This window comes from Pleurodeles waltl, chromosome 8, assembly GCF_031143425.1.
Source record: "Pleurodeles waltl isolate 20211129_DDA chromosome 8, aPleWal1.hap1.20221129, whole genome shotgun sequence".
Taxonomy (NCBI): domain Eukaryota; kingdom Metazoa; phylum Chordata; class Amphibia; order Caudata; family Salamandridae; genus Pleurodeles; species Pleurodeles waltl.
In genome coordinates, this window is record NC_090447.1 from 165763345 (window position 1) to 165789646 (window position 26302).

The 26302-nt window shown below is 43.2% G+C and overlaps 1 protein-coding gene across 1 annotated transcript in view; it reads right to left on the bottom strand.

Moving 5' to 3' along the window:
* The window catches only part of CHORDC1 (cysteine and histidine rich domain containing 1), a 76615-nt gene extending 53355 nt beyond the window's left edge, over window positions 1-23260 (bottom strand). The window contains exons 1-3 of the mRNA XM_069204014.1: window positions 23060-23260; window positions 4953-5002; window positions 2427-2483 (exon numbers count right to left, since the gene is read on the bottom strand). Of these exons, the coding sequence (XP_069060115.1) occupies window positions 2427-2483; window positions 4953-5002; window positions 23060-23123 (171 nt within the window). The 5' untranslated portion in view covers window positions 23124-23260. The remainder of the gene's footprint in view (window positions 1-2426; window positions 2484-4952; window positions 5003-23059) is intronic.
* Window positions 23261-26302: the final 3042 nt, after the last annotated feature.

The following is a 26302-nucleotide window of genomic DNA, read 5'->3' on the forward strand; positions in this document are numbered from 1 at the left end:
TAGATGAGGCTGTCGTAGACGATAATTATAGAGGAGGCTGTCAAAGACAACCATCATAGATGAGGCCACCGTAGACGACAATCGTAGATGATACTGCCATTGTGTGTGTGATATATATATATATATATATACACACACATATACATACACATACACACACACACACACACACACACACACACACACGGCTGTCATAGACAACCATCACAGATGAGGCTGTCGTGGATGACTGTCATACATGACCATCATAAATGAGGCCATCGTAGGCGATCACCGTAGATTAACATCATAGATGAGGCCATCGCAGACGACCATCGTAGACGAATATCATCTCGAGGCCTTCATCGATAACAGTCGTCGACGACCACTGTAGAGGACTGTTGTCGAATAGCCACTGTAGATGACTGTTGTTGATTAACTACTGTAGATGACCGGCGTAGACTACCACTGTAGATGACCGGCGTAGACGACCGTCATAGATGAGGCCGTAGTAGATGACTATTGTAGATGAATGTGGCCATACAGACCACTGTAGATGACTGTCGTAGACCATCACTGTAGATGACTGTCGTAGACGACCATCATAGATGAGGCGGTCATAGATGACAATCGTAGATGATGCCACTGTAGATGAGGCCATCATAGACGAGGCACTTCATAGGCGAGGACATCATTGGCGAGGTAATAAAAGTCAACATGGTCATCAACTACTTCAACGTAATTCTTGTGAATGATGATTTTACTGGCGGTTTTTAGATGCCTTGTTGTAGGGTTATGAGGATCTCTCTGATGTAGTGACAGAGTTGAAAAGGGTGTTGAGGGTCTTTTTCAATTTTTTTCACTCTCTGTGAGAAGTGCCTTATGAAGACTCATAATAAGTCTTTTTATGGCTTTTAAGCGTGCCTTCTGGGGAGCCTGGCACAACGTCTCGCTCAGACCTCTCCTGTGCGGTGAAGCAATCCGCCCTGTCCTATTAGTGACAGATTTAAGATTCTGTAGTCCCAATAATAGCCCCATTGCTCAGAACATGACAGGTTTTGAGGAAAAGGTAAGACATTTTTAAGTAGTCTTTTACCTTGCTTTCTGCTACTCTGACATATTAGTGCCAGGGTTAGAGAAATGAAACAGGAAATATAATCTAGGATGATCCAAAAAGAAGCAAAAGCTGATGACCTGAGCACAGTTCAGGGAGACTCCTTTCACACGACGTGCGGTAGAAAATCTGAGGGACTGCCTCTGTTGGGAGTGTTCTAGAGGGTGCTGTTGTGTTATAGTTCAATTTTGGTCCCTTTTTATTTATTTATTTTTTTAATAAAAGGACATGACCTTTTCATTGCAATTATAGCCTATGACAGTGATATATATATATATATGTATAAAAACATATACTGTTTTATTAAGTTACAGTGGGACTCCCACTTCGACAACGGGGAATGATTCAAGCATGTGAATCTATGAAAGATCCAGTACTGGAGAAGGGCGCAATTTGTACATTGTTGATATTGCCTTGTTTTCTATGAAGGCCAGAGCAGTCGTTCAAACGTTTTAGTAACATGGCTACACTGTCGTTGGGTACCTCATGTTTACTCAAGAGGATAACGTGACCGCAGAAAGGGAAGCGGTCCAATCCCTATTGAGTATGTTGAGATGTTTCAGTTACAAATATTCTTAAAAGAAGCAGGGTCAACTTCACAGTTTATGCTTACATTGCCGTTCTGGTTTTGTTTGTATAAAGCATACTCCAAGAATTGTGCTTTTAGACAAATGCGCTTTAGTAGGCTTAATTTGAATGAGAAGATTTAAGAAAATTGACAAAAAATGTTGCTTTCAAGAGGCATATTTCAAGACTGAGAACATGGATATTTTATAAAATGTCTTCTAGGATCCACCATGTGTATACAGAGGCAGCCTAAATGGGTATTGTTGCCAGAGAGAAAACCTTGATGAAGAATTTATAGTTTTGCATCGACAAACCTAATTTCACACATAAGAAACACCACATCACAATGAAAATGCTGGTTTTTGCAGTAGACACCTGACAAACAAGCATGTGCTTATGCTTTGACTCTGCTCTGTTGCAAACACTACAATTAACCTTAGAAAAGGGCTATATTGTTTCTTGTAATGGGACAAGACAAATATATTTAATATGCTTTACAAGTGCAGTACACACATGTAAAGTGAAAGTCACTTGCACAAAACACGTAGGATTCAGTCACAAGAAGAAAATCAAAAAGGTGAACATATGCAAAACAATGTGGGGTTTAGCAGACAGTAGAATAATTTCTCATGTAGGGTGATGTGAAACAAGGACAGAAACAATGCAATTCAATAATCCTCTCCGCGACACAAAGCAGTTTTGAAATAAAAGTAGAGCACCATATGAATTGTTCTTCAAACTTAAAAAATTAAACACCAACACTTACCACAATGCTCAAGAAATCAGAAAAATCAGTTGTCCTTCTCTTACAACATGACCAGCCCTAAAATAACAAAATACGCAGATTATCCAAACAATATTAGTTAAAAGCCTATATTTCTACCATAAGGATATACTTTTGCAGCACTCATTTGTTTAACTGTGGACTTCTTTTACTAAGAATTTCATAATGACTCTACACACATTTAAATTTGCAACACATTAACAAACTGTTATATATATTAGCGCAGTATAAATGAGATTGCTTCAGTAAAAGAAACTGATCAGTTACCTTGAACACATGTATTGCCAATACATTTATAAAATACAAGTCATCTTAACAGATTCTGAGGTTGTCTGGTAGTTGAGTCAGGCACTGCTAATCTACATGCACTTTCGGAAACTTGATGAAAAATTGGGATCCGAGTGAAAAGCAATGCAGTTGGTAATATAGAAGGTTTATCTCGGTTCTCGCAGACTAAAAGGGAGGGGTTCTAATTACACTCATATGCATCAAGCAAAATGCTTAAATAGGAGCGCAAGGTTTTAATTTTGCTGTCATTCTCATGGTTGCATTAAAATTGAGTACTGGAAGCCACAATATTTAAGACTACTTTTAGTCAAAGAATATGCTGCAACTCTAACTCTGGATAGTAAAAGGTTTATTATTAGCATATATATGCCATTAACAGAGATTCTCCACAGTCATTTAAAAAGTAAAACATAAGCACCACAACCACCTCAGGATAAAACAGAATCCATGCTTTACTGAAATAATACAGGAGAGTCTTACTGCTACGTACAAAACAAAACTGGGGCCAAACTAGAAACAAGGGTTTTACCCATTTTGATCTTCTGAAAATCTCCTTCATTCCTTTATCAATAAAATCAATAATATATGGAAGGTGTTTCCAGCTGCTGTTAAAATGGTTATCTCCAGCACATGCTACGTTAGCAGCAGGTATGTCTAAGATTCAAGACAAACTAGCAGATAAGGTAAAACATTTTTTTACTAGTTACAACATATAATAGTCAGTGACTTTTTAACAAAACGTAAACTTCTAAATGCCTTACTCGTACTTGTACCAGCACTGACAATTTCAACTAGTGTTGGTCTGATTGTATAACAGTGATAATTCTTTCTACAGTGAATGCTGGGATAATAGGATGTTGCAGACCTTCAAAACACCTTGCTTAAAATACACTCCTGAACAGAGCATTGACAATCAGCACCTTCTTTAATAGCCAGTAGGATTAACATTTACTGACTGGTAGGTAAACTTATAAGCAAAAATAAACACCGATTACACAACCATCATTTTAAAATGACTTCAAAATTTGGAAAAGACTTCTCTAAATAAACACTTATAGGAAAATCTCTTATTTTGAAATACCACACAGCGTCTCCTTGGATGGCACCAAAACAAGCTCTAAAGGACAACCCACTTTAGAACAGGATCGCAAAAAGCTCCATCATCGAGCTTCATCTCAATAAATTCAGTATTTGGTGTAGACTCAGTAAAACTGCTATTCCACATTCCTCAAGTAGGCATATTGTTCAGTAGGTTAGTGCTTTGCATGATGGGTAGGAGGTAAGGGAGGAGAGTGAACTTTTGCTTCTGAGCTTTTTAAGCTTTTTTTAACCCACTCAGTTTAAAAAGATGGCAAACATCTTGTTCCATCTGTTCTTGTACCCAAGGCATCTATGTTTAGTTATCAGATCTTTCATTGTCACAATAAAATTCTTTAAATTAAGTGTGCACAAATACATGTGTTGAGTAGACAAAAGAAGTGAAAACTACATAAACAGTTTTGCGAAGTATGAGGTGACAATAGCACATATGCGTGTTTCTCTGTTTGGGCCATGGATTTTCGGACCTGTCAGAAAGAAACAAGAGTGACATGGTAATCGATTTCCAAAGCAGATGATCATACAAAAAAAACTTCATGAGTATGGTTCCTGAGCCAGAGAAACACACAAATGAACAGGCCTTTTTAATAGCACTGACCAGAGGAACTGAAAGTGTTTCTGTAAGACCCACTCGCAGTCAATTAACTCATACAGGTGAGCTGTTCTGTTGTACAATATATAATAAGATTTTTCCTAGAAGATAACCATATCCTTCAATGCATTAACAATATTATTTTCATTAACTTTAATCTTCATCAAGAGGAGGCTCACTGTAGACGTTTAGAGGAACTTCACTTGAACTTTTGCAAAGGATTAGTTGATTGACAGATATGACTGTAGCAGTGGTAGGGGCAGGATGGACTAAGTATTTGTTTCATACAAGTGCATTCTTAATTCCAATAGCCACTGGACCTGTGCTGCTACTTTCACCTTTGGATAATGTGCAGCAAGCGAGTGTGTGAAAATGAGACGTACTAAAACACAGTTATCCATTATTCCACATAGGCAGGAAATATGCACGATTGAGTGGTCCATAAACAAAGGGTAGTTACATCTTACCATGGACCCTTCCTTGTCAAACAGAGGAACTCTTTTGGACATATACCTTTAATACACACATACCTTTAATGCATCATGAAACACAGGCACGCCAGGATGATATATACAGGAATCTGAAAGAAACAAAAACAATTACTTTAAGAATTAACTGCAAATATTCTAATCAACCAGAAAAACAACGTTTATGCTGATTACAGCATACACTGGGTCATAAACATAGTAAAATCTACATCTTGTAACTAATATCACTTATTCTTCTTTCTATAGCCTTGCCAACTACAGGGAGTGCAGAATTATTAGGCAAATGAGTATTTTGACCACATCATCCTCTTTATGCATGTTGTCTTACTCCAAGCTGTATAGGCTTGAAAGCCTACTACCAATTAAGCATATTAGGTGATGTGCATCTCTGTAATGAGAAGGGGTGTGGTCTAATGACATCAACACCCTATATCAGGTGTGCATAATTATTAGGCAACTTCCTTTCCTTTGGCAAAATGGGTCAAAAGAAGGACTTGACAGGCTCAGAAAAGTCAAAAATAGTGAGATATCTTGCAGAGGGATGCAGCACTCTTAAAATTGCAAAGCTTCTGAAGCGTGATCATCGAACAATCAAGCGTTTCATTCAAAATAGTTAACAGGGTCGCAAGAAGCGTGTGGAAAAACCAAGGCGCAAAATAACTGCCCATGAACTGAGAAAAGTCAAGCGTGCAGCTGCCACGATGCCACTTGCCACCAGTTTGGCCATATTTCAGAGCTGCAACATCACTGGAGTGCCCAAAAGCACAAGGTGTGCAATACTCAGAGACATGGCCAAGGTAAGAAAGGCTGAAAGACGACCACCACTGAACAAGACACACAAGCTGAAACGTCAAGACTGGGTCAAGAAATATCTCAAGACTGATTTTTCTAAGGTTTTATGGACTGATGAAATGAGAGTGAGTCTTGATGGGCCAGATGGATGGGCCCGTGGCTGGATTGGTAAAGGGCAGAGAGCTCCAGTCCGACTCAGACGCCAGCAAGGTGGAGGTGGAGTACTGGTTTGGGCTGGTATCATCAAAGATGAGCTTGTGGGGCCTTTTCGGGTTGAGGATGGAGTCAAGCTCAACTCCCAGTCCTACTGCCAGTTCCTGGAAGACACCTTCTTCAAGCAGTGGTACAGGAAGAAGTCTGCATCCTTCAAGAAAAACATGATTTTCATGCAGGGCAATGCTCCATCACACGCGTCCAAGTACTCCACAGCGTGGCTGGCAAAGGGTATAAAAGAAGGAAATCTAATGACATGGCCTCATTGTTCACCTGATCTGAACCCCATTGAGAACCTGTGGTCCATCATCAAATGTGAGATTTACAAGGAGGGAAAACAGTACACCTCTCTGAACAGTGTCTGGGAGGCTGTGGTTGCTGCTGCACGCATTGTTGATGGTGAACAGATCAAAACACTGACAGAATCCATGGATGGCAGGCTTTTGAGTGTCCTTGCAAAGAAAGGTGGCTATATTGGTCACTGATTTGTTTTTGTTTTGTTTTTGAATGTCAGAAATGTATATTTGTGAATGTTGAGATGTTATATTGGTTTCACTGGTAATAATAAATAATTGAAATGGGTATATATTTTTTTTTTGTTAAGTTGCCTAATAAGTATGCACAGTAATAGTCACCTGCACACACAGATATCCCCCTAACATAGCTAAAACTAAAAACAAACTAAAAACTACTTCCAAAAATATTCAGCTTTGATATTAATGAGTTTTTTGGGTTCATTGAGAACATGGTTGTTGTTCAATAATAAAATGAATCCTCAAAAATACAACTTGCCTAATAATTCTGCACTCCCTGTATACAAAACTTGACTTCTCTTCTAAAAATGGTGATATTCACATAACCCACCACCTTTTTGAGTGTTCCATCCTACATCAAGCTGCCTCTACTCTCCTGCACAGGAATGAACCACAATGCAAGCCACTCATAAAACAAAGTCTTGAACATTGCTCAGTCATGCTTAATAGCAACTGCCAGTTCATCTTAGTTCCAGCCTAAAGATCTAAAGATTATTTGCAAACTTATGCAGGAGATGTTGGCTGTCTTATGATATGCCTTTAACTTTAGCCTTCATATCCTAATTATTATCTAGCTACAATAAATGCCTGTACTTAAAGTCTGGAATTGTTTATTTAATTGACCTCTAAACTGCAACTTCATCTCAACTCTGCCATTGTCCCATAGAAGACCGAACGTAATTGTGACTTAGAAGCAAAACTGAAGTGCAAGCAAGCTATTGAGGACAAGTTCTGGAATAGAGATAACAAGTACAAAGTCTTATGAAAAGGCAAATAAAGGGTCAACAGCATAGGCAGAACAGAGCACTTATTCATAACCCAAAAAACATTATAAAGGCAATGTCAACTTAGTTACCACATACAAACTAGACATGCAGAAGAACAGCAAAGTACCTCATCTTTGGCATCTCCTAAATGGAGACATTGTTATCAGTAAATCTAAGAGGAAAAACATCTATCACTTTTAGATGAGGGAACCACAATAAATAAAAAAATGAATGACCGAGAGGCAGGTTTTATGCTTTCTATCTCTGCTTTATACTCCACCAACAGCAACAATGTAACAAAAACATAATAAAACAACTTTTCCCATGATAACTTGGCTTAACAGCTGTACAAAGAACAGTCAGTCACAATCACTCAACTTAAGGTCGCCTGTCCAAGGAGTTCGTCCTCTTTCTTCCTGCGACTACAGCCCTTTTAGCCATATTTCCTCCTACTTACTCCTGTTTCTGCTCCATTCTTGCATAATGTAAAGAACATGCACAAAAACTTGTTCTGAAGATGGGATAATCATTGCCTGTGTTTCCTTCACAGAAAAAAAAAAAAAAAAAAACACCTTTCCTGCCCGCTAGCTAAGATTTTTTTTTTCTTCTACACCTGAACATGAGGCAAGAACTATGCTAGTTCAAAGCTTGCTCACTATAAGTGATGCCACATTCCCAACTGACTTAAAGTAGTAATGTTTGAAGGTTGATTCGGACGATGAGTCCTCCACCCCTGTAATATCCTTCAGATGCCCGCCAAGGTGAATGCTTTAGAAGGCATGGTGCCTCTAGCTGAGCGGTCTCCGAATATGAATACGTAAAGGCCTGCCTCTCTCACCTCATCCATCTTGCAAGTGTGGGAGATGAAATGGCCAAGAGAAATTGTTGAAATATCTGGGGCCTGTATACTTCTGTCATACTCTCACATGCTAGATAGGCTGCACAACACACAGGGCCTCATTACGAGTATGGCAGTCAATAGACCGCCAAACTTGTGGTAGCAGTCATGTCCGCTGCCGGATTGGCAGTCTCACCACCAAATTAAGAGCTTGACGGTCAGACCGCCAAACGACCTCCATCTCCTGACAGTGGTGCAGATCATAATCAGCCAGTGTGGCACTGAAGTCCGCGCCGCCCTACTGATTATGACCTGGCTCTCTGACAGCCTTTTCATGGCGGTTTCACCACCATGAAAAGGCTGGCGGAGAACAGGTGCAGGGGTACCTCTGCCCAGCACCCTCGTAATGCACACTGTCTGCTCTGCAGACAGTGTGCATTACGAGGGTGCTGGTGCTCCCTGCGGATGGCAGCATTGCTGCCGGGTCAAACACACGCCGGCGACAATGCCGTCGCCACTTTCCCACTGGGCTGACGGGCAGAAACCTTGGTTTCTGCCCGTCAGCCCAGCGGGAAAGCTGTAATAGGGCTGGCAGGGAGGTTGCCAGTAAGGCGGCAACCTCCCAGTGCGGAAGATCAGCAGACGGGCCTTCCCGTCCACCGAACTCATAATCGGGCCCATAGTTTGTTGAGTACCCAAATACTGAATAGGATATCACGCTGGTATTTCCCATAGCACATCTAGACACTCTAAAGTTAACAAAATGAGGTCTATACATTGAATTGGAGATATCCAAAGCTTGAATATCTGAAACACACCTACAAGAAACCAGGCATGGTAACATTTCTAGCTTACCTGGAAAATTCTTTCTTCAAGAGAAAATTGTTAAGCTGCCAGGAAACAAACAAGTTCAATACCTGAGAAATGTCCCACAAGCACAAACACTTAGGCGTCCTCAGAGTCTACAAACTAAGAAGTTTTCTTCTACAAATCCTCCATCACATGGATTGTAGAAATGGCTGATCTGTATACATGTACTGCCCTGTAAGCTCTGCCTTCTGATGTCACCTCAACAGAGGAAGATATGGACGAGCTCTGACCCCCATGGAATCAAGACTCCGTCAGGCCCACTTAGATTGAGGGTACTAGCTGCCAAGATTTCCTGGCAAGGCTTTCAGTCTGTCCCAAAAAGGCCCAGGATTGACTGTTTCCTGTAATCTGCTTGGAATCTTTCTGGTCCTGGAATCTTTCTCCACCAGGAGACAATGCCCTGTATATTCTGCAGAATGTCCTGAAGAAAGGGGGTGGTGGGAATGGATTGGTGAATCCCATAAATGTACCATGAAAAACTGGGAAACACACTTGTGATCTCCAAATCGGAATCACAAGAACTATGTTCACCATCTGCCTCCTCACCTGAGAGAACACTATGGTAATCATTAAAGATGACAGGAAAGCATAGTTGGTCTACGTATTCCATACTGCAGAAAAGCACTTATCTCCCCCTTCTTCAAGTCTGGTCTCCAGCAGAAGTACTGGTGAAGCTGATGTTCTAAACCGGAGTGTGAGAAAGTGCCTCTTTTGGCATGATTAGCCCCCACTTTTTGCCCGGTATCTGATGTGGTTTCTAAGTTGTTACTGCACAGGGCCACTGCTCACCAGGTTCCCCGGGCCAGATCTCTTTCCCAAAACTGCTGTGACGCTCTGGCACAATTGGCAGCCACTATAAGTCCTTAGTAAATGGTTGTTAGGTACCCAGGACATGGGGCACTGAGGATAGGCCCCTGAGGGGAGCGGAACAGTTTGTGCCACCTTCAGAGACCAAGCATCCAAGTGCACCCAGCACTGCCATTACAGGGTGAGAGTCATGGTGCAATCCTTACGTGCAAAACGGACATGGCAAACAGCCTATGTGATATGTCTACTACACACTGCATGCTGTATAGGTAAGCTACCCCTCTGGCAGGACTTCCAGTCCAAAGGCAAGGTGCACTTAATGCATGTGTCGAAGAGATTCATGAGGAATATGCCCCTACCGTGTCCTTGCCAAACCTGGGACATAGTAAGTGAACAGAGAAGCCATTATAAATGCATATGCTGGACAGTGGTCAGTATGAGTTTCACAGCTAAATGATGGCCACTCTGCACCCTAGGTTGTTTGATATCAAACAAGAAGGAAAAATAAATCAAAACTGGTACCAGTATTGGATTTATTGCAAAAGCAAACTAACCCTGGCATGGTTGCTGGCTGGCCACAACCAGTCTGCCGCCACCAGACAAGATTCTGGAACCCTGGGGTAGGAGCCTTTGCTTTCTGGGTTTAGAAAACAAAGCCATTCCTGGGCAGAGGTGTTACACTTCCCTCCCCAGGAATGTGCACTGCCCTGCCAGTAAGCTTCAAAGGGCTTGCCGCCCTTGAAACACGACCCCCAGCCTTGCTGCTAGCAGCAGATGGCCGCACCTGCTGGTAACCTCCACTTTTGACAGGAGCAAAAGCAGGAAAATGCACAAAGGACAGGAGGACTGGCCAACCCACCGCCTGCACCACCCCTAAGGTGTTGCATGCGAGGTGACCCTTCCATTTCATTTTCCTCCATCTTGCATGGTTGGAAAACAGCGAATCGAGGATAGGGAAGTGACCTCTACACACAGGAAGTGGTCACATAGTGGGTGTAGTCACCCTAAAGTAGATGACCCATTGGTCACTACTAGCGACTTCCATAAGTGTCCACTAAATGCAGTATTTAGTGGGCACCCCTAGACCTTCAGATGAGATTCCAAGGACACAAGATGGCCAGCAAGAAAGAGGACCCAAAGCTCGAGAACTGAAATCCTGCTGCAGAAAGAAAAAAGGCGCCAAACCTTGCCTGCTGCACCCAGGACTCGACAATTGCCTCGAGAGATTGCTTGGACATCGGATGGACTCTACAGAGGACCTCCACTCTTCTGAAAATCTCCAAAGATCTCCCTCCAGAGTAAAGGCATCACTTCTTGCAACAAAGAAGCAAAAAAACAGTGAAGTCCAGTTCACTGACCAAGGAACCAGATGCCGCAGCTGGACCAAATTTCATCTGACAGCCAGTGACAACAAAACCTGCAAGTGTGCTAAGTTTGGTGGAACTGTGACCTCCAGTGGCTGAACCATGTAATAGCCCAAAGTACTGGTCACTCAACATCGGACACCAGGAAGGAAAGTCCATTCTGTACTCCAAAAGGACCAGGAGGAAGCCTCAGTCGAGGGACTTCAGGACACGTATGAACCACCCCCCAGACTGGCCCTGCAATCCACACTCAAAGTGACCTGCCTCCCAGTTCCAAGAGTACCTTTGAGCACAGCTCTTGGCTCTCTTATTTGCTCTGTACCTGGCCTCCCTGGGCTCTGCATCGGAGAACAAGCTGTGCCTTCAGGTTCCCCCAGCCCTTGTGACCTCTACACTCCATGTGGACCCACTGGACTCACCGTCAAGTTCACCTGCAAATTATTTTTCCAAGTGGTCCCCCACAGTGGTCCTGCAACAGCTCCAATTACTTTTCAGCAGCTCTTTCCATCAAAACCAGGAACTGCCCGAACTCCTCCGCCTGGCCCACAGGAGTTCTTCACGGCCTTGACATAAGAACAAAAGGAAGCACTGAAAAACGTATTGACTGATTTTATATGTATTTTTAACGTTTTCTCCCATTGATTCTTATGGTGTGTAATTAGGCACAAACAAGACTATTTTTGATAATCTTTTAAAAAATCATAACTTAAAAAAAGTACTTACCAGATTTTGATGATCTTGGTCTTAAACATTTTATACAAATCTGAAGTCTTTCTGTAAAATGATCTTGAGGTATTCCTTTGAGTGTGTGTCTTCATGTATTGATACTGTGAGTACAAGAAATGCTTAGCACTTCTCCAATACTGGCCTAACTGCTCTACCAAGCTACCATAAAAATTAGAGCATTAGGTGGTCTAGTTTTTACCTCTGTTAATCAACATGTGGTTGGCCGGACTCTCTGCACAGTGCGCCCAGCTTTGCACACTACATAGAGAGCCAGCCTCCTACAATGACCTGATAGGCTCATTTCACTTTCGTTGAAATGGCGACAGCGTGCCAAGTGCGCTGATCATCATTTCAATTAAAAAACTAACAGCCTTGAGAGCTGCAGAAGTTCCTTTCCAGCTCTCGAGCTTGTTTTAGTTACAGGAAATCCCTCTGGTGCCTGTACCATAGGGATTTCCTGCCTCGCGTGTGAGGACTTCTTGGAGCCGTCCTCAGCACAAGAGGACATCTTGGAGCCATCCTCACCATCGAACCGGTTAATTACAGTAAGGAAATACGGTGCTGTACTGGTGTGAGGCGCTAATAAGAAGCGTCATCAGGTGGCAAGCATACCGATGTTCATAACTTAAAAGGTCAAGATTATGCATTTTCCTTCTGCAGAAATGTTAGCAGTGATGACTTTAAGGGGTTAAAGTTTCACTGTTGACAGCTGGTGTGACCTGTGGGTCAAACGTTGAAATCCCTACTTGGAAAAATCTGCCTTTCCTTCACCTTAGAGAAACACTAAGTTACTAATTTGGAACGAGTGCCTTATTTACAGCCCTTAGAAAAAACAAAAAATGTTATGAAACAAGATCAGACTGAGTTAATATTAAATGCAGGTTGAATGAATTTGTGAATTAACTACAAATCTCAAGACTGACCCTATATAATACTAGTAGGTCCTAGTGTGGACACTATATATTGCCATTGTTTATACAGCTTTGTACATCTTACATGTTTCTAATGCATTATAATTGAGAGCACAAGTGTAGATTCATTTGTGAAGGCTTCCTCCTCCATTTTTAGGTTGCAGCCTACCAGAGACATCTTGGGGACTTTCAGAAAGTTGACCTAGGAATGCATTCCGCCCCTTGATTACTATTAGCTTTGTAGTTTGTAACTCATATTTTCTGGCTTTCCATTTGCTGGCGTTATTTGCTTTAGGCACTCCAGGTTCTATTGGTCTCTCCTGTTGCCTAAACCATGTTTACTGTATTTTTCAACAAACTCCCTTTCTGTAAACAGGCCTTTAAATCTTGTTCTTATCTTTGTCAGCTTTGCTGTGCATTCAGGAGCTGTCTTCCAAGGGTGCTTGTCTACTTTTCTTTCTCTGACTTCAAAGCGAGGAAATGTATGTGACAAACTTGCTGGATACTGGGGATAGGAAAGAGATTTTTCTTCTAGCACACAACATTAAAATGAACTGTCTAAGTATTTCAGAATATATCAGAACATAGGAACAAAAATGAAGCACATTTATTTATTTATTGTTATTTCTGAAGTGTGCTGGAAACAAATACTTTAATATGGTCAAGAATGTATTAAACCACCTATTTTTGATTGCGCACTGTATAGTTTTGTTAGTAAAACTATGTCTGTGCAAATATAATGGCCATTTCAATTGAAATTGTGTTGTCTAATGGTAGTGTGCTACCATAGCATACATACTTTGCTCTATGCCATTTCATTCTACTCTGCACCACTCCATAACACTGTACTCTGCATCACTCCACTTCACACCTCTCCACTCTGCACCATTCTACTCTACTGCACTCTGCCACTTCATGCTACTCCTCTCTACTCTGTATCACTCTACTCTATGCAAATGCACTCTTTGCCACGCTACTCTACACCACTGCACTTTTTGCCACTGTATTCTACACCACTCCAGTTTAGGCCACACAAACCTACTCTGCATAGCTCCACTTTATGCCACTGTACTCTATGCAACTCTGCAACACTGCCCTCTACACCAATACACTCTACACCAATGTACCTTACTCTGTAACACTCAATTCAATGCCCCTGCACTCTACGTCAATCCACTGTACGCCACTCTAATGTACTCTGCACCACTGCACTTTAGACCCCTTTACTCCACGCCATTATAATCTATGCCAGTATGCGTGACTGCACTCTACCCTGCACCACTCTACTTTTGACCAGTGCACTCTATGTCACTCCACAATATACCACTGCACTCTACCCTGTACTCTAAACCACTGGTCTCTATGCCATGCTACTCCTGGCCCGGACACTCTTTTCTGTAACACTGCACTCTCCACCACTGAACTCTATGCCTCTCCACTATGCACTACCCTACATTACTCCAATCTACTCCACTGCACTCTATGCCACTCAACTCAATGCTGCTGCACTCTATGCCATGCGACTCTACTTTGTACCACTGCCCTCTGCACCACTACACTCTATGACACTGCACTGAATGCCGCTGGATTCTATGCCACTGCACTATAGAGCACTATATTCTGCACTATATTCTGCAACACTATACCAATGCACTATACACCAGTCCACTTAACACTATGCCACTCCAGTGTATGCCACTCTACACTATGCCACTCAATACACAACACTCCTTGCCACTCCACTCTACTCCACACTTCGCCATTCCACTCAATGACACTGCATGTGACTTTTCTCTGCACCACTAACCTTTAGCCATGCTGAACAGCAGACATGCTGGGGTGCAACATGGCTGAAACACATTGGCAAAGCCAATAGTTTTTACACAAGTGAGACCTAAGGGCTTTGCCAATGATGGTTTGCCATGGAACTTTGATGGTTTGACGCTGCTGTTTACACTTTCAGACTCTTGGAGCGATAAAAATAAAAATATACACAAGATACGCATATCTTGGCCGTCAAGGAACATTCCGCCAAGTAATCATGCCCTGTGCATTGAAGTGCTGTGAAGCGGTGCTACGTTGGAGTATAGGCAGGTCTTCTCAACAGCTTCACAGCTCTCAATGGAGCATTGCATGACAATGCTCTTGTAGACAGCAATGCCAAACATCATACTTTCAGTGTGATTGACAGGTCATGGGTCCATCAGGCCCTGTGCTGTCAGTCACACTGCAAGTGTGACTCTTGGTGTGGCAACCAAGAAGAGTGGTTTGGAGTCTACAATAAGCATTGTTGGCTCAGGAGAAGGAACTTTAATCTCCAGGCAAAAATTCCAGACATATTTTGCCAAAAGCCAAGAAAGCTTTCAATCTTGTTCCTCCCAGGTGGATGATGTAGTGCACTGCTGAGATCTTGTCCATCTTCAGTAGCACACAGCATTTCACTTTGCCTTTTTTCCAGCATTTGGTGATGAAAGACGCTATCAACAGTCCCATGCAGTTGATATGGAAGTCATCTCCTCTTCTGACCACCTTCCTTATATACAAGAATTGCCAAAGCTGGTAACCCAGCACAACTTGCTGATATTAGACTCTAGATCCAGAGCCGGCCCAAAGATTGTCCCCCTGTTCCAAGTCTCAAAATGTTGCTGCCACCACAGGATCTCTTTCTTGGCATCCACTGAGAGGTCTATCAATCTAAAGTACATGAGACCTCTCCTTAAATGGAAGGCTTTCAGATGCAGGAGAAATCAGTAATATAGTGGTCCTGATAAGATTGCCTTGAGTGACAGCGACAGGAGACCTATCAGGCAGGCTAGTTGTTGAAAGGAGATCTTGAGATGCAACATACTCCATTTGAGCTCTTTCCTGAGGCTACCCATTTTCTTGTTGGGAAGCTTCAGGATCTCATAGAAAGAGTAGATCATGACGTCCAGGATGGTTATCTGCTGTGATGGTGCCAGATGCAATATCTCCTAGTTGATCATGAAGCCAAAGTCTTGTAGAAGAGATGTCGCCATCCATAGATGCTGTCTGAGCCTTTAGGATTGACTGGCCATGCTCAGGATGTGGTTGATATAGAAGATAAGTCCCACCACACTCTGAGGAAATCCATTCTCAGGTATAGCAGTTTCATAAAGCACCAAGTAGCTGAAGACAGACCGAAGAGAGTGCCCTGAACTTCAAGACCACTTCTCTTCAAATGAACTGCAGGAAGTTGTGATGAGGGAGAGAAATGGGGACTGTCAGGTAGGCATCTTTCAGATCCAGGTGCACTACCTAGGCTCCTGTTCTGAGATAATCTATGAGGAGTTGGATTCCCGCTATCTTGAAATGGTGAGAACCAATCACTTGGAAGATTCACTGAGATTTATAATGGCCAATACCCTTTGTCTTTCTTTGTCACTAGAAATATGTTGCTCAGGAAACCTCACGGACGAGTTATTAAGAAACAATTGCCCAATTCTTGAGTCTTGCACTGACCTCCTGGTCTACCAGCTCGGAGCCTGAGCTCAAGAAGATGGTCATCATCAGTTTCTGCCTTTACTTGAGTGAACTGTAAAACTATCTGGAATACCTTTATTGTCTGGAGCAACCAGACGTCATTGGATAGTTCTTGCCATTTGTGAACATACAGGGCCAATCTCACCCCTACCTTCACCTCCGAGGGAAGAGATCAAACTTACTGGAGTATCCTCCAGTAGTGTCACCAATTCCCCTGACGGACTCCCTACGTGTGCCCTCGGCTGGTTTCACAGGTAGGGAGGTAGTTGCCCAAGAGGTTGTGGTCTTGCCACTGGCCTCTTCTTGATGGCTCTTCCCATTGAAGACCTTGGCCGGGGAAACAGCTGGATAAGCATACTTTTCTGACCATCTGAAAAATGTCTGTCTAAAGATCTTCTTAATCAATGCCTAAGCTGTGTGCAGGGATGAGAACGTGCGGGCATATTTTCTTAGTTCTTGGAGGAATAGGTACCCAAACAAGCCTTCTTGGGGCACGATGACTGCTTCCGAGACAAGGCATATTCCCCAGCTTAGGGGTCTACTTTGATAGGGAGAGATCTGGGTCTCTAGGTAAAATTGTGCAATTTACTTTTTCCGAGAGTATGACTGCTATCTGAGCTCACCCTGTTAACGTTTCTGGCTAAGAGCCAGAGTGTCTGGCCTCCTCAGTCATGTCCAGTATATTTGTGAGGGAACCCCCTGCATCTAGCACCTAGGCCTGGGATGCCAATACCCTTCTTTAGGTCCTTAACAAATTTGCAGAGAATGTTAGCCATTGTATCATCGACCTCTGGTGTTGTGGCCAAACTGCCCCCTAGAGTAGTTCTGGGGCACTCAGCCCTCAGTTAATTTGTGATCTTATTGTCGAGAGGCCTACTGAGGCACCAGCCACATTGCACCAGCTTGTCAGCTCGTGCCTACTCTGAGGAACTGGGGTGAAAGGCATCTTTAATGTTCAGTATTTCAGGGAGTATCTTGTCCCACTGACTTTAGTCATCTGGCTTAAGACGCTTCGGGTCAGGAGCCAGGCACCCAGGCCAGCCTGAGTTGTACCACTGTCTGATCACCCATGGAATACCTCACATGAGCTATTGTCAGTCGCAGGAGCGTAAGTGGGTCAGGGCTGAAGCCAATAGTGACACATTCACATTATCCTCCTTGGGCTGGGTCGTCTATGCCCCTTTTGTCTTCCTGTGCAGTTTTGGACCATGCAAACAAAGCTTTGAATAGCCTATCAATGGTGTCTTCCTCACCAGCCACTCCCCTTTTCATTTGGTCTTGGCAATACTGTGGCTGCTGCCTACAAGGTCCAAGGGCTCCTGTTAGGAGGTCTAGGTATTCTTCCCAATGGAGGGGTTCTGTCTGGCCAGCAGTACGAATTGCTTCCAAAAAAGGCTCCAGGTCACTGGTTGCCACTTTCGTCACTGAGATAGCAACTATCTCTGAAATATTAACATACCAAGGGGTGATCTCTTCCACCTCCTCCTCATACAATTGTGAGGCTCTTTGCATGGAGTTTTTGTAAGACTATGCCACAGTAAATACACTACAGTTGTTGCAGGCCTCCTACAAGCTATGTTGCAGTTATGGTCTCAAATAGGGAGGCCCAACAAGGCATCTAACACAAGAACCAGAATACAGACCCCAGCCTGGGCATAATCTGTTCCCTTGCTTCAGAAGCAAATCTTGTACAGCTCTGTGCTGCCCAACTAAGGAAGCAGAGCATCGCTATGGAAGGAGCCAAGTAGAAAAGAAGCAGCCTCACAGGACTGCACTTACACCCCACATGTGGTCAGAGGACTAAACCACAAAGCATGCCGGTTCTGCATCCGCTGTGGTACTCTGCCCTCACAGGTAAAGGTAACTGCCTATTGCGCTGCACTGTGCTGCCCTAAGACTGAGGCCTCACAAGCAGTACCACTTTAAACAGAGCATTAAATAGTCATTAGCAAACTGCACACTTAAAAACAGACAACCAGCAATTCTGACAAAACAAAACCCAAATGAGGAGGCGTACTTATCTTGCTGCTGGAGCAGGGAAGAAAGATGGGGAAAACTCACTGGACAGATGACCTCATGGACCACGAATAATTATGATTGGCTGTTTTTTGTACTACTGTTATTACAAGTTCTCATGGGAAACATAGTTTTGTTATGATTTTGTTATTACCTTGTCCTGCACATAGAGAACAAACCGGAGATAGAAAGCATGATCCTTGCCTCTGGCCAGATAAGGAACTAGAAATCTGATTAATCACAGATATTCAAGGTCAAAGTATAAATGGGTAGAAACAAGGATTTGACAATGGTAGCAGCAGCACCTACGTTAGTTTGCAGTTGATACACATTAGGGAAATCAAAACTTATAATCTGACTTGTGGTTGCAAACTTATTTATGTGAACAGCAGCACAATTAGACCCTTTTGTGAAACAACCTAGAAATATATAATGACTATTAGGAATGTTTTCATTTAATATCTATGATCATACATTATGCATTGTACCACAAAAAGAATATTAGCTGTGAAATGAAATTACTTGCTTGACAGGGAGTCAAACAAGGCTGACGAGGGGTATAAAGAGCTTGTGCTGTTCAGGACTGAGGTCCTTTGGATTTTGCAACTGAAGGTGGTATAACCAGGCCATAATACAGATCATGGATTTCAGCATTTTTAAGAGACTGAGATGAACAATCTATATATTTGTAAATTAACCGCATTTGCTATATGTACCGTCTGCACCTGGTATTTAAATACTTTTGTAGAATGGATAAAGTATAATCATTCATATCTGCTGCACTTTCTTCCAGTATGACTTTTGGCATGCGTGAGATCAATACCATAATTCCTAATTAGGGTAAGCATGCACTAAGGAAATGTTGTAAGATTGGACATCACTACTGATAGTAGTTCCAGTATTAAAATGTGTACACATGTTTGCAAAGCTGAACAATATAAGGCTGGGTACAATGCTTCCAAAATGCTCTCTGACTAGTTACAAATATTTACGGACGCTTGAAAACAATACTGAGGATTCTTAGTTTTCAAAATCAAAATGTTCATTAAAAAAATGCAATTGCTAAACTGCTGTGAAAATTTAAGTACCATTTCTTTGAAGCTTCATTTAGTAAAAGGTGTTGATGCATGCTAGTATTTCTAAAAAATATATCCAGTTTCATCAGGATTACGGGAAACATGAAAATAAACAAGCATTGTCAAAGTCAGTAGGTTCGACCTTGGCCAATAGTCTTTTGGTTTTGATAATGCGTTTTTTGTAAAACGTTATTGTTGTGGGAGTTGCCGGGCCCTCACTATTATATCAAACAATGTCAAAAGTATGTTTTGGTCTCAAAAAGCACACATTGCCACAGTAGTTCCTGGCATTGAACAAAACTACTTTGTGTGCTGATATGCACCCTGTGAAAAAGCAAAATGCTGGAGGGAGAGAGGGAGAGAGAGGGATAGAGAGAGAGAGAGAGAGAGAGAGAAAAAAAAAAAGGGTCTTGGTTAACACTAGCCCTAATTAGGGGCCCAATTCTTAAAGGAAGTCACAAAAGTGCACCCATGGTATATGTCCTTGCATTAGTGCGGATTTACAACTCCTTAATTCCCAAGTATTTACAGAAGTTGGCCAGGAAATGGTACTCCTAGAAAATATTTGTGAACTACATTTTAGCTCAAGCAAAATATGTATGTCTAGATATGCTCATGTGAAAATCTCTTGAGCATTTACAAGTTGACTAACCCCCAATTACACCTCCCTCCCCTCCAACTGTCAGGAATAAATTTTAAAGCTTTCTCAGTATGAAAAACAATTAGAGAAGAGCTTGTAAAAAACCCTAAAAAAGTGCAAGTTTGTAGGTTTACACAGACTCAAAAGAGTATTCCAAACCTGAAACTATTGCTTACTGCTAACTACAGCCTCAGTATGTACATCTGTGAAAAGGTGGAAAAATAAGGGATTTACTAGTATTCAAACCCTACTATAGTACAAGTCCTGGCATATTCAGTGAGGCTATTATCAGAGCCCTTATATAATGAGAAACCTGCCATAATTTGTCGCCACACTACATGGCACCAAAGGACAAGCGGATATTGTTATAGGACAAGTTGATTTATGAAGTAACCTGTCCCATGGACAAGTAGATATTTTATTAAATTCTACACATCTGACATCACAATATAGCGAGAAACCTTAATCGACCCAGGGGCTGTAATAGTCAGAGAAGATCTAGGAGATTGGGGCGGAGGATGCAACTCTCACACCATGATGCCAATGTAGATGGTCAGGAGAACCACTTATTATAAGACCAAGCATTGGACAGGCTTGCCCCACCAATTACCTCCAAGACCTTTGTCCCGGGAAAGGCTCCTGGAATGGCCTACTTCTAAGAGCTGATGCGCTGAGGGCAGCAGCAGATTCTCTTCCATTGCATTGCCAATCTGCTACAGAAGCCATCAGGTAAAAACATGGGACTGAGCCTTCACAAGCGAATTAAGCCTGAACATGTGCCTACACATCTGCTGTTACTTTTTGACTAAAAGGGACACTTAACTGAAGTTAAGCTTACACCAGTGAGAGAAAGGAAGCTATTTTTACCTGTGCCTAAACCACAGAACTTAACTAAGAAACATGGGGCGACAGGGGGGGAGGAAAGCGCGCGGGGCGAGAGAGGCGGAGGCAAACGGGGCGAGAGAGGCGGAAGTGCAAGGGGAAAGAAAGGGAAGAAAGTGCAAGAGGAAAGCACAAAGGCTGAGAAAGGGAGGAAAGCGCCTGGGCGTGAAAGGGAGAAAAAAAAACACGGGGGCGAGAAAGGGAGGAAAACACGGGGGCGAGAAAGGCAGGAAAACACAGGGGCGAGAAAGGCAGGAAAACACAGGGGCGAGAAAGGCAGGAAAACACAGGGGCGAGAAAGGCAGGAAAACACAGGGGCGAGAAAGGCAGGAAAACACAGGGGCGAGAAAGGCAGGAAAACACAGGGGCGTGAAAGGCAGGAAAACACAGGGGCGTGAAAGGCAGGAAAACACAGGGGCGAGAAAGGCAGGAAAACACAGGGGCGTGAAAGGCAGGAAAACACAGGGGCGTGAAAGGCAGGAAAACACAGGGGCGAGAAAGGCACGAGAAAGGCAGGAAAACACAGGGGCGAGAAAGGCAGGAAAACACAGGGGCGAGAAAGGCAGGAAAACACAGGGGCGAGAAAGGCAGGGAAACACAGGGGCGAGAAAGGCAGGGAAACACAGGGGCGAGAAAGGCAGGGAAACACAGGGGCGAGAAAGGCAGGGAAACACAGGGGCGAGAAAGGCAGGGAAACACAGGGGCGAGAAAGGCAGGGAAACACAGGGGCGAGAAAGGCAGGGAAACACAGGGGCGAGAAAGGCAGGGAAACACAGGGGCGAGAAAGGCAGGGAAACACAGGGGCGAGAAAGGCAGGGAAACACAGGGGCGAGAAAGGCAGGAAAACACAGGGGCGAGAAAGGCAGGAAAACACAAGGGCGAGAAAGGCAGGAAAACACAAGGGCGAGAAAGGCAGGAAAACACAAGGGCGAGAAGGGCAGGAAAACACAAGGGCGAGAAAGGCAGGAAAACACAAGGGCGAGAAAGGCAGGAAAACACAAGGGCGAGAAAGGCAGGAAAACACAGGGGCGAGAAAGACAGGGGCGAGAAAGGCAGGAAAACACAGGGGCGAGAAAGGCAGGAAAACACAGGGGCGAGGGAGGCAGGAAAACACAGGGGCGAGGGAGGCAGGAAAGCACAGGGGCAAGGGAGAAAACAAAACAGGAGCAAGTGAGAAAACAAAACAGGAGCAAGTGAGAAAACAAAACAGGAGCAAGTGAGAAAACAAAACAGGAGCAAGTGAGAAAACAAAACAGGAGCGAGGAAAGGAGAAAAAAACAGGGGCGAGGAAAGGAGAAAAAAACAGGGGCGAGGAAAGGAGAAAAAAACAGGGGCGAGGAAAGGAGAAAAAAACAGGGGCGAGGAAAGGAGAAAAAAACAGGGGCGAGGAAAGGAGAAAAAAACAGGGGCGAGGAAAGGAGAAAAAAACAGGGGCAAGGAAAGGAGAAAAAAACAGGGGCAAGGAAAGGAGAAGAAAACAGGGGCAAGGAAAGGAGAAGAAAACAGGGGCAAGGAAAGGAGAAGAAAACAGGGGCAAGGGAGAAGAAAACAGGGGCAAGGGAGAAAAAAACAGGAGCGAGGAAGGGAAGAGAGTACAGGGGCAAGAAAGGGAAGAGTATCGGGGCAAGAAAGGGAAGAGTATCGGGGCAAGAAAGGGAAGAGTATCGGGGCAAGAAAGGGAAGAGTATCGGGGCAAGAAAGGGAAGAGTATCGGGGCAAGAAAGGGAAGAGTATCGGGGCAAGAAAGGGAGGAAAGCGCAGGGGGAAGAAATGGAGAGGCGAAGGGGCAAGAAAGGAAAGAAATCGCTGGAGTGAGGGAAAGGAGGAAAACACTTTTCTCCTTAATTTCACAAGGAAGGCAACAAGTGCAGGCCCATTAATTAAGAATTATAAAGAGAGTGGCCAGGCATACGGGAGGGGGAGAGTTAAAGGAGGGGGAAAGAGTAAAAAAAAAAAAAATGGACGAAAGAGTTAAAGAAGTGAGCAAAGTTTACAGAAGGGGTCAATGGTTAAATTGGTGGGACACAGCAGACGGGGTAGGGCGAAGTTGGAGAAAAAAAACTGAGCTAGTGTAGCAAAGTTCTAGTGGGTGTTCAAGGCCGCCAGTAGCGGAGTAGGAGTGAGGTCCGACAATGAGTAGTTATGTGAGGAAGCAGGGATGAGTAGAGAGCACGATGGATAACCCTGATAAGGGTAAAAGAGCCTTCGCTTACCATCTTTGTTTTGCTCCAGCGTGTAACGCTGCCCGCAACCCTTGTTGTAACACAGAAGTTCCATGGTCCGCAGCACAGAGAAAAGCAACTAAACATAAGCGACACAAAGCATTAACAACACAAATGTCAGGTTACCGGCACCGACCGGAGACGAGCGCGCATGCGTCACCTTCCAGCATTCACTTCCGCCATTCAGAAAACAGATGCTGCAAACCTGGATCCCATTGGTTGGGAGTCAAGAGGGGCGGAGCAATCTGGATGAAGTTGACAGGGAGGCGGTGCCAGCCTGCTCACTAGAAAGGCCGAGAAAACTCTAGATGTGTCGGAAAGAAATGTTTGTTGTTTGTAGAGGTAAAACAGAGGCAAGCAAGCTCTGTTGCGTGATGTATGAGAGTTATCGAAAGGAAAAAAAAAGCGCTCGCGCGTAGATATTAAAAAATACGTGCAGTGTGGACGCGCCGACACAACTTTCAATTTAATTGCATGAAACTGTAGACCCCTTCGCCCTTCTGAAAGAGAAGTCAGCTAGCCGAGTAGACTAGTAAACTTTCATGAAACTCCCGCACAGGCTGGTACTGTTTAACTGTTTCTCATGCTCACGCCTAGTTTTCTTCTTTTGGCAACTTAACTACCCTCCTATTCAATTCTCGTGGTAGCAATCCTTATCATTGGTAATTGTACAGGCCCGGTTCCCGGAATTTATATCTGGATGGTCCAAGAGTGCGTTTGGGTGGGCCAGTGTGTGTCAAATTTTCGACAATTCTGGAGGTAGCCTACAACCTGGGCTCTGGTGCCACTGCACCTGCTGCATCATTGGCAGGTTGTCTCCTCTTCCCCATCACCCACCTCCCCACTGCAACTTGCCTCAGACATGAGCTAAGCTCACCACTGGGCTGTTTTCTTTTTACGGGCATGCCCAGAGTTTTGTCTCAGGCAGTGGAAAAATAGGGAAAATAATCTATAGGTGGTATTGTTCTACCTATCAGTTCACAAGTAAAACAGGTATTATTAAAAAAATATTAATATATAACATTTATTCTAGAGATTTGTCATTGACCCCTGACTGGTAATAAAAACTTTTATAGCTACAGCGTCAAGAATGTTCAATTCTATTAAGGACACAGAGGGAGGATTATGCATTCTCTTTCTTTACTGAGAAAATATAGCAGCCAATCAACACAAGTAACATAAAAAAAATACATATCCCAGCAACCCTGGTAGTCCACATTATCCAATCCCAGACCTGAACACCATATAAATGCTAATAAGAAAGAGGGACTGGGAGAGTTAAAGGTCCAGTATACGTGCTCCCTACATATAAGCCTATATAACAAAAAGTATACTGTTCCAAGGGTGTCTGCCTATGTTAATCATCACGGGCAATTAGTGTCATCAGGAGTACCCTCAAGCATCAATTACGATGCTGAGCATCATCATCGGGTTGACTCCTCGCCGGACCGGCACTGCAATATCCGACGGGCCACCACTCGAAAGTGGTAGGCTCTATGACCGAAAATGATGTTACTGATCAAGTAGAGTCAGTGAAATATGATAATGTGTGGTGATAAGAAAGGAGAGTAAACGGTGTATTAAAATTGGCTCTGAACACCAAAATGTCTTTAATACTATATGTAGGAGTCAGGCCAAGATTAAAAAATTGAATCAAGGAGTCTAAAGGGGAGTAATGTGCCCCACACTCCTTAACATAAAGTGAGGAAAGGAGGAGAACTGCTCAATCCTAACATTAAGGGGTCGACATGTTTCACGCCTAAATGGTCTGTTAAAGATCCAGCGGCGTTTCTTCAGGACCTTAGAAAAGATAACTTCTCCTTAAAGACAAATAACAATAAGTGCTGGAAGGTCACTTACAGTGTATGCATTAAATAGTCGCTGTCAGTCGTCTATTAGGTCGCCCTGAAATAAAAAAGACACACAGACAGACATAGAGGACAGCAAAATATGCATTGATATATACAGGTGAGTCAAAAAGCCCAGTATCAATACAACAAAAATTCAATGAATCCATTGTCGCTCAAAAAACGTGATCAAATTCATTCAGCATGGAAAAGAGGGGCTTACCATCCCATTTTGAGAAAGGGCCTCATGAGGACGCTAAAATCCCGACCAGAGACGGAACCGCTCTATCAAAGGTAAGTAAAAGAAGGGTACAAAGTATAGACAAGGGACCAGTTAAGTCAAAAGTATTGTTAAACAGATCTGATCATACATTTAATCTTGTCACATAGTCCAAAACCACTTTGTAAAAATTGTAGTATGAAGGTGGAATTCGGTACATTACCCCAACTTGAACTACAAGTGAGCTCATGGCCCACACTTGTCTTTAAAAACAGATAGTCGACATGCAAGTATCCAGCCATAGACAGAAAAGTCCCGTCTATCTCAAATGTCCAATGCCCGGACTCTTATTTGGTGGATTCATTGAATTTTTGTTGTATTGATACTGGGCTTTTTGACTCACCTGTATATATCAATGCATATTTTGCTGTCCTCTATGTCTGTCTGTGTGTCTTTTTTATTTCAGGGCGACCTAATAGACGACTGACAGCGACTATTTAATGCATACACTGTAAGTGACCTTCCAGCACTTATTGTTATTTGTCTTTAAGGAGAAGTTATCTTTTCTAAGGTCCTGAAGAAACGCCGCTGGATCTTTAACAGACCATTTAGGCGTGAAACATGTCGACCCCTTAATGTTAGGATTGAGCAGTTCTCCTCCTTTCCTCACTTTATGTTAAGGAGTGTGGGGCACATTACTCCCCTTTAGACTCCTTGATTCAATTTTTTAATCTTGGCCTGACTCCTACATATAGTATTAAAGACATTTTGGTGTTCAGAGCCAATTTTAATACACCGTTTACTCTCCTTTCTTATCACCACACATTATCATATTTCACTGACTCTACTTGATCAGTAACATCATTTTCGGTCATAGAGCCTACCACTTTCGAGTGGTGGCCCGTCGGATATTGCAGTGCCGGTCCGGCGAGGAGTCAACCCGATGATGATGCTCAGCATCGTAATTGATGCTTGAGGGTACTCCTGATGACACTAATTGCCCGTGATGATTAACATAGGCAGACACCCTTGGAACAGTATACTTTTTGTTATATACACCATATAAATGCCTCTGGTTCAATAGTCCTTCCTCTTTCTTTGCAAATAAACAGAACAAAACAACCTGATCTCCAACTGGATTCTCCAAAGTTCCAACGAAAAGAACAG